The sequence below is a fragment of the Trematomus bernacchii genome, unplaced genomic scaffold, assembly GCF_902827165.1.
Source record: "Trematomus bernacchii unplaced genomic scaffold, fTreBer1.1, whole genome shotgun sequence".
In the NCBI taxonomy this organism is placed as follows: domain Eukaryota; kingdom Metazoa; phylum Chordata; class Actinopteri; order Perciformes; family Nototheniidae; genus Trematomus; species Trematomus bernacchii.
The window spans coordinates 6,194,861-6,209,116 of NW_022987698.1; the positions used below are offsets into that span (position 1 = coordinate 6,194,861).

General features: G+C 40.8%; 1 protein-coding gene across 2 annotated transcripts in view; it reads right to left on the reverse strand.

Moving 5' to 3' along the window:
• The window catches only part of LOC117489322 (low-density lipoprotein receptor-related protein 1-like), a 92,102-nt gene that overhangs the window by 38,881 nt on the left and 38,965 nt on the right, over window positions 1-14,256 (reverse strand). For both annotated transcript variants that reach the window (XM_034138529.1, XM_034138530.1), the window contains exons 7-16: window positions 13,155-13,317; window positions 11,834-12,056; window positions 8,758-8,947; window positions 8,508-8,651; window positions 4,590-4,826; window positions 3,862-4,042; window positions 1,880-2,102; window positions 1,126-1,315; window positions 863-988; window positions 372-512 (exon numbers count right to left, since the gene is read on the reverse strand). In XM_034138529.1, coding sequence (XP_033994420.1) covers window positions 372-512; window positions 863-988; window positions 1,126-1,315; window positions 1,880-2,102; window positions 3,862-4,042; window positions 4,590-4,826; window positions 8,508-8,651; window positions 8,758-8,947; window positions 11,834-12,056; window positions 13,155-13,317 — 1,818 coding nt within the window. The remainder of the gene's footprint in view (window positions 1-371; window positions 513-862; window positions 989-1,125; window positions 1,316-1,879; window positions 2,103-3,861; window positions 4,043-4,589; window positions 4,827-8,507; window positions 8,652-8,757; window positions 8,948-11,833; window positions 12,057-13,154; window positions 13,318-14,256) is intronic.

Consider the following 14,256-nt stretch of genomic DNA (forward strand, 5'->3'; position numbering starts at 1 on the left):
AACAACTATTGCCCAAGGTCATCTCACTCCAAAACGATGTTATGTATGGTATGGTATGGTCTGGAGTGTGTGTGTGTGTGTGTGTGTGTGTGTGTGTGTGTGTGTGTGTGTGTGTGTGTGTGTGTGTGTGTGTGTGTGTGTGTGTGTGTGTGTGTGTGTGTGTGTGTGTGTGTGTGTGTGTGTGTGTGTGTGTGTGTGTGTGTGTGTGTGTGTGTGTGTGTGTGTGTGTGTGTGTGTGTGTGTGTGTGTGTGTGTGTGTGTGTGTGTGTGTGTGTGTGTGTGTGTGTGTGTGTGTGTGTGTGTGTGTGTGTGTGTGTGTGTGTGTGTGTGTGTGTGTGTGTGTGTGTGTGCGCGCGCGTGAAGTAACGTACGGCACAGCTCCGGAGCTTCGTCGCTGTTGTCCAGACAGTCGTTGTCTCCGTCACACTTCCAGCGCTCCTGGATGCAGCGGTTGTTCTTACAAGCAAACTCCCCAAACTGGCACTGGGGAGGAGGCACGTAAGACGGGTTGGCTGTGAAAGGAGAGGTAGAGGAAAGGAGGAATGAAAGGTATTTTAAAAAGGAGGACATTGAGGACATGAAAAATAGCAAAATACAGTTTTGGATTAAAAAAACAGATGGGTTTCGGGAAAATATCAATTAAAAGGAAATGGTTTGTTATTGGACTGGATTTGTATTTAATCGACTCTGGCATGGGCAAAATACCAGGAAAACGTTGCAAATTTAAAAAATAATAATGAAGGGTGTAGATTGGACTGCATTAAGTCATGCCAGTGCTCCTGTTGTTGTCTGCATTTGTTTTTGTTTTTTTTGTCAAATACCCTTCAGTCTCACATCAGATACAAAGCATTGGTGGACCTACCCTTGCAGCTGGTGTTGTCAGCTGGGTCTAGTATCTGGTCTTCTGCACAGGCACACTGCCTGTTTTCTGGTGTAGCGAGACACAGACTGCTGCAGCCGCCGTTGTTTACACGACACGCATTGGAGCCTTCAGGTAAACAAACATCAATGTTCAGATAAAAACATTTTTTATGGGAACACAAATTAACATGAATTATGCGTGATCGTGTATTTTGACAATCATAGTGTCTGGATTAACATGGAATATTGTATTCGTGATGCTACCTTGCTGCTGCTGGGCGTCAAACATGCGGATTTCAAAGATGGGTGGCCTCTCGTTTCGCAGCAGAGTGGCCGTGCCAGTGGTGGTGTCCAACTTGAAAATGCTGCCACTTCGATACTCGTTCCAGAACAGGAAGTGTTTATAGTGGCAAAGACCAAAGGCGTGGTTCAGCTCCTGACCTTCATACACCGTCTGGTAATGTGTGAAAAGCAACACGATAGTAAAGAATGCTTTAAAAAAACAGCAAGCTGTGTCCAGGATTACAGCTTGTATTCATTTGTTGTGACAGTATGTGATATGATTGACCTTCTTTGATTCCTACCAGTTAACATTTGAGTTAATCATACTACAAACCTTTAAATAAAGGTGTCAAAAAAGAAAATCTGCTATGTGGCCCTAAAATACCCTTTTCAGTGGTATTCAGAGTATGTAAGTAATTATATATTTCATTCATTCGATGTTAACAATAATATTATACATGTGAATTCCAAAAGCAACACCATAAAACCAAAATATAACCAACACACAGACTACTGAAAGCAAAATATCATCAATTTAGCCACAAGGAGTGACCAGTAAGCCCTCGGACTGTGAGCTGCATTGTGATGGACCACCCACAGCCTCCCATGGCTCTAAGACTCACTCCCTAATAGCTCGCTTACCGCTTGTCATACCCTGTCAGAATAATCCCCTGCCTTCATTCCCGTGAACCACACTGCAATAAAATAATCCTGTTGATGGTGAGCGTGTGCTGACCTTGCGCTCTGTGCTGTTAAGGTACACCATCTCAATGCGGTCGTAGTAGGCGTCCACCCAGTAGAGGATGCCCTGCGGGATGTCCAGGCTGAGGCCGTTGGGCCACAGCACCGTTTTGCTGGTCAGGAACACGTTTCGGTTCGAGCCGTCCATCCAAGCCCGCTCAATTTTCCCACGCTTGCTCTCCTTAGGGTCCTCCTCCCAGTCCGTCCAGTACATCCACCTGAGAAAGAACAAGGGAACATTTGTGGGACAAGTACGAACAAAAATGTGATAGCACAACAGAAAAAAACATTGTATTTGGTTGGGCTCCTTGAAGAATCTGTGGCAATAACAGAGGCATTGATATTTTATGTAGCTGCCCTATAGCGCACAACACTCATGAGAGCAGTGAGAAAGGTTTTTCTGCAGTGTTTATCAGTATATCTGCCCACAGGAAAACAAAGTTTCCTCCAAAGTACTTTAATACCTGCCACTTGCCTTTAGTGCTCCACGCTTAGCCAGTGAGCGCTGGCTGTCTACCCCATCATGCTAAAGTAAACACAACCCCCCCCCTTTGCTGAAATATGACTGACATTAGCATTAAGTTTTCATATTTCCTTCTCTGTCTGTATCTGTCCTTTCCTTTCTGCAAATGTCTCCTTATCCTCCCTTCTCTCTCTGAGCCTGATTGATTACAGGCATTAGTTGAGGCGAGTGCCTTTCCCCTGGGAAGTGTGTGGACACACATCACCCTGTCACTAGCAATCCAAAGAGTGTGTGTGTTTGTTTGAGTGTGTGCTTCTCAAGAGAGAGCCCAATAGGTCATAGCAATAAGAAACATCCACAGCAAGATTAAGAGCTATTTGAAAAAGTGCGAGGGAGATTTGGGTGTGTGTTAATAAGCTTGTGGAGGAAATCTACCAAGTAATGCACAAAATGCTCCATCTGTCTTATTAAGTAGCGTGTGATAAGTGAAATCATTAGGGACGATATGTCTTTTGGAGGGATATTGGTCAACAAAACAGATGGGATGAAGAGGAAAAAATGCTCTCTGCTGGAAAATGTGAAGAGACACAAACAAGAACTGAAGAAAGAAGGGTAAATGGGTGCAAGCAGTGATTATTAGAAGCGTTAAACAGCTCATATACGAGGGATAAGTGAGGTGGGAAGTAACTAAGTAGATTTACTCAAGAACTGTACTTAAGTAACATTCTGAGGTACTTGTTCTTTACTTGAGTATTTCCATTTTATGCTACTTGGTACTTTTACTCCACTACAATTCAGAGGTAACTCGTGTACTTTAACTCCACTACATTTATTGAATACCTTTAGTTACTTTACAGATTTGGATTAATGATGTGAAATATAATCAACACTAGAATAAGTCTTTAGTTACACCTGGAGTAAATACACAAGCTACCCTGCAGTATACAAAGTAATTAAAACTAGCTGCACCTTTACCAGCTTTGAGAACACTTAAATGCATCAATCATTATAATCAAAATATATTATATATTATTCTGAAATGAGTCAATTTGCTAAATGAGTACTTTTACGTTTGGTACTTTAAGTATATTTTGATGCTAATACTTTTTTACATTTAATTGAGTAACCTTTTGATTGCAGGACTTTTACTTGTAACAGAGTATTCCTACACACTAGTACTTTTACTTAAGTACAAGAGCTGAGGACTTCTTCCACCTCTGGATACGAGTTTGCTGAGTGATAGACCATCTGTAATTATTTCGGACAGCTGACCATAAGAAATGACCTCCTATCATTATCTCTTACCATATGTTTCCTGACCACAAAGAAGCACACACGACATGCATGCATCATAATCCATTAAACAGCCAGCTTAGAGTCAGCGTTATTTTAACTGCTGCCGAAACCTCTGCTGTGCCTCGACATCTCAACTCTCATTTTTACAGGAAATGTATCCATTTTCTCTGGAACAAAAATACAATTCAATTCCTCCCTCCATCTCTTTTTCTCCTTACCCGTGCAGTGGATCAACTACAATGGCGCGAGGGTGAGTCATTTTTCCCTCAATGAGAGTTTTGCGTGTCTGTGAAGCCTTTTCCAGCCGAGCCACACTGATGGTTTTCTTCGGCCCGTCATCGGTCCAGTACAGGTTGTCCGCCATCCAGTCCACTGCTATGCCCTCTACGGTGTGGATTCCTGAAACAAACATGTGCTGCTGGTGAGAGGCCTATTGTAACAACACACATACAACATTATTGGCTAAAAATGTATTTTTATAAGCGTAAATCACAAGATGTATAGTGTTATGCTTTTAGATTTGAACCTCAATGCCTGCTGATGCATACAGCTTGTTGTAGACTTTTAAACAATGGAAAGCTACCCATTTATTTTCAATGGGATTATTTGGAGAAATACAGGCTAGATAAATCAAATATATTTTTGTTTGAAAGATTGAAGGCTTGTGAAAAAGTCTATGGTTGTTTATCACTTGTTGTAAACCTTTGTACTGTGGCCCTGCTTTAAAAGCCTTAACATGGGCCAAACCCATACCTTTACCTTGAATGTGTTTGTGCATTTGTAACTAGCGTAACCTTGAGAATCAATGCAATTGACTAGATCCAAAGATTCATTACAACCAACATTTCAACACATAAACGAACCAAATGTTCTTTCATTGCTCAACTTGAAACTCATATTAATCCTTATTTTAGTCCTGTTCTCAAATGAACCGTCATTACTGTACCTTCTTTCACAATAGTATCCCTTTCTGTTCCATCAATTTTCTGTCGCCCGATGATGTAGCTGGTGGCGTCCGCAAAGTAGATGAACTCGCTCTCAGCGTGGAAGTCCAGAGCTCTCGGGTTCATCAGATTCTCGATGGGGATCATGTATTCGTCTGGCACCTTGGCATTCATGTCCATGCCCCGGATGACCCCTGGGCGACCTTTGCCGTAGACCAGGAAGAGCTCATGCTCAGGTTCTGCAGCAAAACAAGAAAGCAAAGGTAAGAAAAAGTAGCTTCGACCTGTAAATGTACACTACTCAGCAGAGGCAGTTAACATTAAACTCCTCTCAGCCTTTCACCAATACCTAAATAATTCTGTTGACAAAGACGCAAACCATGCTGACTCAGGACTCTTTTTCTTTTACAAATAATGTGTATTGATTAAGCAAGTTCATTAAAGACAAGATCAGCAAAAGCCTTAAATGAAAATTAAGTGATTTTCAATTGAGAAGCAGGGAGAAGAGAGGAGGAGTTGCCTCTACAGTACTTAAATTAATTGTGTCATTTTCAAGGACAGTGTATTGTGAGGAGGCGGATCAATATAATGCTATTATTGGTTGACAGAATATTAAAACACTTCTCTGAACAAGCTGAATCAGGCTAACAGCTTCATGGGGAGGTCAGTGCAGAGCTTAAGAGACAGCCTAAGTTATGTTCTGCTCAGCTACTTTGTTCACAGCTCTCTCTCAGTCTGTACCCCAGGGGAGAGCTGCATCCCTAAACCAACCTTGGCTGCCCTTGGCTTTAGGTCTATTGAGCTCCAGAGTTTATACTTACAGTGAGGCTGGGAGCATGCACACGTTTGTGCTGAATCTGCAGTGTGCTTCAGTGCAGTGGCTCCCAAGCCTTTTTTATAAGACTTGCCTCCACAGCCCTACCCTAATGTATGCAGCCCCTCATTGACAAAACCCATTAGGTCCAAATAATTCTCGCTTAGATGTATTGAAATTGGATCTTATTTAATACTTAAAATGATACAAAAGAAGATATTTTTAAAATAACATTTTCATACGGAACATTCAATGTTGCTGTTGGTTGGTAGTGTTTTAGGCTACATCTCCTACTTGGAGTAGCATAAGCTGGATGTCAAGGAACTATTTAAACGTTTTTTCAATCAGGATAACTATAATAACTGACTAACCGTCACTTTTAGTTGTCATTGTTATAATTGATCCATAAGGCTTATTTTAGGCAACTGGCCGTGTCTCAATTCAGGGGCTGCATCCTTCGGAGGACCCAGCCCACGTAGACCGGGTAGGCTGGACCGAGCGGCCTACGAAATGAGACGGTCTAGCCTACGGAGCGCTTCGTATTTACGTAACGTGATACGCGCTGTTCGGTTGCGCTGCTCCAGCAGCCTGCTAGGAAATTAGCTTACAAGCTAACTCAGCTGAAAAGGATCCAGAAACTTTACTTTTACTTTTTTACTTTAACCATTTTTTGGAGATCACAGACGGCGATGAAATAAAGAGGACCATGGCCAGGTAAATAAGATTAAACTGTTCCTTTAGCCCCCAGTAATGTTACATTAGTAAGTAAACAAGTAAATTATATATAGCTGATGTAATTTAATCATATTATTTCATATTTAAAATAAGTCTTAATCTTTCTGTACTAATAAAACAATATGTTTTTTTAAATGAACAAAAGCATGTTGTATAGATTGATTCTTAAAAATATTAGTGTTCTAATCTTAATAGCTGTGATTATAACAGTTTATATTCTCCTTCTTCCCCTAAACCTGCCCAGATGATGTCCCACTGACACCAGGTCAGCACCTCCAGGTCCAGCAGCACCGTGACCCCCCGCTCTGCTGAAATACACAATTAAACATTTTCTATGACCTATTTTTTGTATTAATAAAATTAAACTGAAGACAGTTTAATGACCTAGAGATATCCTATTATTCCACTGCTTATGTGCACATGTTGGAAATAATGGTTAAAACCTCAGTAAATCAAATAAACAATGTGTCTAACAATTACTATTTTAATTTAATTTTGTATTTTCATCTTATCACAAAGTAGAGGTAAGAATATATCCATCCTCTCTCTGCAGCTTCATGTCTTCTATTATTATAACTTTCATCATTGAGACAGAGGAAATCAATCATGTTATTTAACATCACCAGCAGTAAAACAAATATCAGCAAAAGTGTGTTTATCGAGTTGTTTATTTGTATTATATGTGCAGCAAGTATATAGAAGAAGCTGTTTGGGGAATCAGACAGACTCAAGCTATAATCGTTAAATATCTATTAAAAGAAAGGACACATGCAAAATCAAATTCTGAAACTAAGACACAAGTCTGTAGGACGGCAGTAAGCAGAGGTCTGGGTGGAGGATGTTCCTGATCGCGTTTTGCTTTCTCCAGCACCACGGGGGGTCCAGGTGGATGGCAGCTCTGTCCTGATGATCCGCTGGGGTTAGGGGTCCTTCTCCAGCACCACGGGGGGTCCAGGTGGATGGCAGCTCTGTCCTGATGATCCGCTGTGCACTTTTCAGATTAGGGGTCCTTCTCCAGCAGATCCATTTCTCCAGAATTGTCCTAATTACAGAGAAAAACAAGAGAAAAAGTGAATTAATCATATTAAACACAGGGTTGGAAAACTATTATTGCAACATGTAACTCTAAGCATTTCAGACAAACAATCCCTAAAGGATCATTTAAAATGATGTACTGTTTAGGTTTTTAACTAAAGAGATGAAATGACACAAGTGCATCCCTTTGACAGCACGGCACAAACAAACATCAAGCTAAAGGCTGCTGTCTATTTGTGATTGTCTTATTATTATGGGATTAGGATAAATTAAATAAACTTTAACCTTATAAAAGATGATCAAATCTGGTGGAAATATTTAAAATAGGCTTTTCTTTTAGCCCTACCTCAAAGCAGCATGAGCTGAACACAAAGGTTGTAATGTTGTCCCAAAGTTTAATAAACAGTAAAACATTGCAACATGTCAGAGAAATAAATAAAGCAAACAGCAGCTACACGTCAGGGTACCATTTTATAAATCCCACCGTACTGTAGGCTATACCGGTCTAAATGTTTTCACTTTGGTCTATTTATGTAATATAAAGTATAACGTATCTATAACAGAGCCAAGATCTCTGTATGACTTTAGGAAACTTCTGAATTGAATTAAAAACAAGTGTAAACAACAGTGCAGTACATCCAGCTAGCTAGTTAGCGTCACTAACGTCACATATTTAACCGTATTATTTAACGAAAATGTACGTTTGAATGCCCCTTGGGTTTGACGTGTGTGACGTTAGTTAATTTAAAGTAAGTTAAAACCCAATACTCACATTTATTAGTGATTCCTCCGCTTGCTGCTGCTTTTAAATCCACTCTGCTGGGGAGACTGGACCGCCATTTCATTTGAAAAAAACTCACTCTTCTCTGCGCGCATTGCACCCTGGAATATGCTAGGCCGCGGAGTGTACATCAGATGTATCCTTCAAATTGGGGAAAAGTAGGTCGCATTCGTGGGCCGCATTCGGAGGACTCTCATCTTTTCTTTTAATTGGGACACCCTTCTTTCGGCGGAAGTGACGTATGCGGTCTACAAATGCAGCCTCCGAAGGGTGCAGCCCCTGAATTGAGACACGGCTACAGTATATCTGCTTACTTTTAGCTAACTAGTTGAACAGTTTAGCCATTAGCGCCATTTTAGCTTACTATTTATATTTCAGTTGTGTAACAGACTACTCAATTAATATTAAAATATGTATTACAAAAAATAATTCATTTTTTACTTTTTTCAAATAACTTTAGCTACTTCTAATCCTTTCTCAAAGGTTTCGACCCTCTGTAACACAAGCCAAAATCAAACTTATTAATTATTTAATCACACTGTTAGTCCAACTCACTTTTGCAGGACTTCCCATCACTGCCCAGGCTGAATCCGGAGCGACAGCGGCAGGTTCGGTTCTTGTGGCCGTTCCCCAGCAGACAGATGTCCGAGCAGCCTCCCGACTTCCCAAACTGGTCCACCTCACATGCATGGCTACGTACTGGACACAAAGGAGATCAAAGATAAAGTCAGAAATCCAGAAGCGTTATAAAGTACTCAGAATTGCATAAGATATTAAAATGTATGATTGTGTGTGTGTGGTGTACCTGGAGGCTGGCGTCTCTGGTGGTAGACGTGCAGCGCCCCTCCCTTGTCCACTCTGGTCACTACTTGGTAGTCTGTGCTGTTGAAGCGGTTCACTCTGATCACACTGGTCTTAGGCTGCATGTTAGCAGTGTCTGAGTTGGTGGCATACAGGTAGTTCTCAAACACAGTCAGCCCATACAGGTGCTCGATCTTAAGGAAGGGATGGCAAGGGGGAGATGAAGATAAGGGAGAGAGTAAAAGAGAGGTAGAGGATATTCAAATCAGTCCAAAAAATTTGATTAGATTTTTCTAACTGATTTATTCCATAACTTTTCCCTAAGATGAACTTTTACTAACTTTCACACAGTCACAGCTACCCTTGAAGACAATAAGATAGATATGTTGTATATAAGAGTTTGACATGCTTCGATTATAATAAATATATATATTTTTTGGGTTTAGCCAACACTCTAGACAAAGGTTAAGTCTGCCAAAGATTCTTTCACTATTTCCCTGTACGCAAGCAATAATACATGATGATGTGCCCCAATACATGAAAAATAATTATCACAATTCAAAGTGTAGTCACAGTCGCATTTTACTTTAGTGAATCCATTGTTTTCTATATTTGGAAACCACAGAGTCTATTATTGTGCTTCTACCATGGCAACTTCGCACACAAACAAGATGGGCTCTTTTTCTTTTTAATTATCCTCTATGTTTTAAAGATTTTCTTCAGTAATTTTTCCCTTGGTTAGTTTTTATTTTACAAGTGAGTGTTAACTGGTAATGTAGCATGAAGAAGAGGTGTTGTTTCCATGGTTACTTTTAGTCTAAATATGTGATGTAGAGGGATCGTTTTGAGGTGTTATGATACACATTTCTAACAGCCACCTGCCTGCCTTTGGTTCAGAAACTATCATTTTCCCTGTGGTATTAAAAAAAGGATAAAGTGTTTAGCAGCAGTGAGTGAGAGGAACCAGAAAAGCTTCCACAGCTCACAACAGACAGAACCCGTTGACCCAATGTCGCAACAGGCCGCGCCAGCAGCATAAAACCTGAGATGGCCTTGTGGTCTATCTTTTTTTGTGTGTGTAGCGAACTGGGCCATAGAGAGCCACAGAGGGTGAGAAAGACAAAAATGGTTGTTATTGTAGGCTGAAAGGCTCTGCTGATGGGAAACAGTTAGCATCAGACTGTAAGAAAACAGGATTGTGTACTGTGTCACCTTTACTCACATATCCAGTCAAGACAAACCAAACCAATGCTTGTAATGAGAAAAAAATATTATTACAAAAAAAGTGCTATTAGCAGGCATACAGGACCTGTAATTATGTTGTGATGTCCTTTTTGTTTTCTGTTGTTTTTATGTGTAACCAATGTACCGCAGGTCTCCCTTGAAAAAGAGATCGTTGATCTCAATGGGATTTTTTAACCTGGTTAAATAAAGGCTACAATGGGAACTGTTTTATATTATAAACACCTCATCATTCGATTAAAACTTAAAACCAACTATATTTTGACCTTAAAGGTCTCTTATCATGCTATTTTTAGGAATATATTATGGGTCTCAGATATATAAAAATATATAAAATACATGTCTATGATATGTTTTGCTCAAAATACCAAACAGATCATGCATTTTAGACCTCCCTCATATCCCACTATTTCAGCCCTGTTAGAGAACTGCAGGTTCGGGGTCCTTAGCTTGAAAAACAAAATAGAGGAGGGGGAGCTAATGCCTGCTCAGAATTCTACGAGATACAGCTAAATGCTCCCGTGATTAAATGCCATATCATGTTCCAAACCACATCAAGGATTATTTCTGAAACAGTCTGGAGCTCAAATGCTTTTTCTCTTGCGGGTTTACCACAAGGGGAGTTCCTTTTTTTATTTCCTGCTTTTTTACACATACTCTCTCCAGTACTGCGTTAGCTCTGAGTGTTAGCGATGCTTGCTAATGTAAACAAAGACCATATTACGTCCAAAACACGTCAGGCATTGTTTCTGATAGCAACGTTTCTGATAGTGCCGTGGGTCCACATTTCCGATATTAAGTCATATCATACGGGAGGCTGTGGCTCAGTGGATAGTGTGCTGGACTTCGAATCAGGGGATAGCAAGTTCGAGTCCCACTGCAGTCAGCATGTCGTTGTGTACCTGGGCAAGACACTTCACCCCAAATTGCTCCTGTGGGGATTGCCCACAGAACTGAATGTATGTAAGTCACTTTGGATAAAAGCGTCTAACAAATGACATGTAATGTAATGTAATATCGGACGCAAATCTCTCTACAGCTCCGTTGTACCCCCGTTTTTAGAGATTTGGGTACGGAGGAAAAGAGAGAGGGTTTTGTTTTCTGACACTTTGTGAGTTCCCTTACGGCTTACGGGGACACATATTTATGTATAAAAGACATCGAAAAGTGCATTTTGCATGATAGGTCCCCTTTAAAAGGTTTCCTACGCACCTTAACAGAGCATGTCAGGCCGTAACAAACAGACACACTCTTGATAAAACAGCCGAAATGCAACACCATCAATAACACACATACTTTAACCTTTGTCTGAAGGATGTGCATGTACTAATGACCTATCAAATGGGCAAATACACACAGAGCAAGATATGGTAGGTGTGTGTGTGTGTGTGTGTGTGTGTGTGTGTGTGTGTGTGTGTGTGTGTGTGTGTGTGTGTGTGTGTGAGTTTGTCTTTGCCCTTAGGCTCAGTGAGTAGATGAAAGCCATTACTTCTCCACATATCACGGTAAAAGCCATGGTAACAGGTTTAAGAGGCGCTGTGTTTCATCAGTGCTGCCACATCAACAGCCTGAGCATTAAACACTATTAATCAGCTGCTTTAATAAAAAGGCAAATGTCTACCGTCTTCTCTCTGCCCGTAACTCACTGGGCGAGAAAACATTACAGGAGTACACAGGAGAAACATAAGGGGCATTATAGATATAGAGGGAACTCTGAAGCACACTTAAGTTATTTTGAATAGCATCCATTGACAGCTAATTTAAGAGATTATCTTCCTGTTAATTGATGATAATGGGAGCGTGGGGGGGGGGGGGGGGGTCTGTGCAGCTTTTCTCACCAGCAGGCCTTGGATGATGGTGTGCCGGTTCTTGCCTTCATAGTCCACCACTTCAATGTAATCCAGGTAGGCATCAGCCCAGTACACCAGCCTGCTGACCAGATCCAGCGTGATGCCGTGGGGGAAAACTATCTTACTGTCCACCAGCTTTGTTCGGTTCTGGCCATCCATGTCGCAGCGCTCCACCTTAGGGATCTGACCGTAGTCTGTGAAGAACACCTTCCTGTGGAAACAAAGGATCACACTTGATTTAGAACAGATGGATAAATAGATCAACTGTATCTGAATTTTCTTTTCATTTTACGCCCATCTGGCTTTGTTATATTTAATTGACTACCTTTATTTTCATTATAGGGAGACAATAATAATCTAGTTTTAGAATGGTGAAAAGAGAAAGGTAGGAAGCATCCGTAATGGTTTGCAGCAGGCAAGATGAATTGTTTAAGTCATTTTTTAAATGAATACCAGATATAAACTCTTTATACTAAAGTTTTGCACTTTAGGTTGTAGAAAACCTAGGCAACATTAAGAAGGGACACATTTCCACTGTAGAACCAAACATAAAACATTTGTTGAATCTTTAGTTATTAAAGTAAAAGCAAAACAAGTGACTTATCTAAAGTTAATGCTCACTGTCCCTGTAAATGTGTTAGCAAACAACAACAAAAAGCTCAATAGCCTGTCCTAGTAGAGTAACAGCAAAACAACAACCAGTACCTGGAAGAAGAAGGAAATATAATTATGCAGTTTTTTGTTAATTTTCACTTTTTTGTGGCTAAATATAGCTTATAATATAGTTATGTATAACAGTCTGGGTTTAGTTTTCTCCCCCCCCCCCTTCCCCAAATGACACTGCAGACCATAAGAAAAACAAAAAAAGCAGCTACAGTGAATCTCCATGACCTTGTTACTCGAAGACCCAATTACGGCAGAGGAAATTGCGTGGGGCGAAAAAGATGCTGATGGCTAGAAGCACGTATAGACACACACATTCTCACAATAGTGCTGTTCATTTGTTCAAACACACAAGCTCTCAGACACTCACACAAGCATGCACCACAGATATACACACACTTTCAGGAATTCAGCTGGAAGGTTTGGCCATAAACAAAAGAGCTGTAACAAAAACATGCTTTTACATTCAAAACCTTTACACTCATTGTACCACAGTGAAACAGAACATCTGCACTCAATTAGCCCCCCTCTTTCCCATTTCTACTTGTGGTTTTAAAGTTGGGTAACAGCAACACATGACCGCATCTGACTCCAGTTCCATGCAGTGTGTTTATGCATAAGGCAAAAAGCAAGATATCAAACTAACCCCATGGTGGGGTCCAGAGCGATGCCTTTGGGGTTGTACAGCTCCTGGTCCAGGAGGGTGACACATGTCTGCCCATCCTTGTCACACACAAAGATCCTGTCGTCCACGTCATCAACAAAGTAGAAGTTTCCGGTGAGCCAGTCGATGGCCATCTGCTCCACATCTGTAGAGAAGAAAGAGCCAAGGGGTGAGGAGGGGGTAAGATACAAGAGGTGCAGGGGGGAGGCTAACACAGTGGTTTTGAATTCATTTTGTCTGGTAGATCTTGAGCGTTTGATGTTTTTGTACATACTTTTACTGATGGGTAAGATGTTTGACTCATAGTCATGTGATTAAGTACATTAGTTAGCAATACTGTATGGCAGCTAGCTCTTCAGCTCCCTCTTTCTTTCTGCAACACTCAAGCACAGATTTTCCGGTTTAGACACGGTGCAGTTTTCTCGACTGAGATGCAAGCCAACTCCAATTAGCAAGTGTCTAGGTAATGTGTCTGTCATTCAAAGTCCCTCAGACAAACAGAACATGAGACAGGCTGTTTGTTGCTACGAGGGGCGTGATGTTGGCAGACGTGCCGTTTCCGCTGAGTTTATTTTCCTGAAGCTCAGGAAAATAGACAAGTGTCCCACCCGAGGATGTAAATCAAACACCTAGACACGTGCACAGGCAGCACAGACTCATTTAATGGAACATTTATCCAAACTGTCCTGAATGTGGTGCAGGACCACATACAGTAGGGAGGCTCTGAGAGAGCAGAACAATTGTGAAAAAGAATAACATTAGACACTAATATACGACTCTCCCTAGTTCCCTCCTCTTCCTTCCTCCCCTCAAACACCAGCTCAGTCTAACTGAGTCCAGGCCGGGATCAGAGAAAGCCATTGTTAAAGTAAAGGAGAATTAAAATGATGCTAACACAATGCATGAGTAATAATGATCCACCTTTATAATAACACAACAGTGACATGAGTCAACTTTTGATAATAAAACCTGCAATGATTGTTTTTTTTCCTTTTTAGTTGAAAAAGTGATTTTTGGCTAACAGTTACAGCTGATATAGAGTTAAAAAAAAAAAACAATTGAGTAAATTTGAGGCCGGAAAACC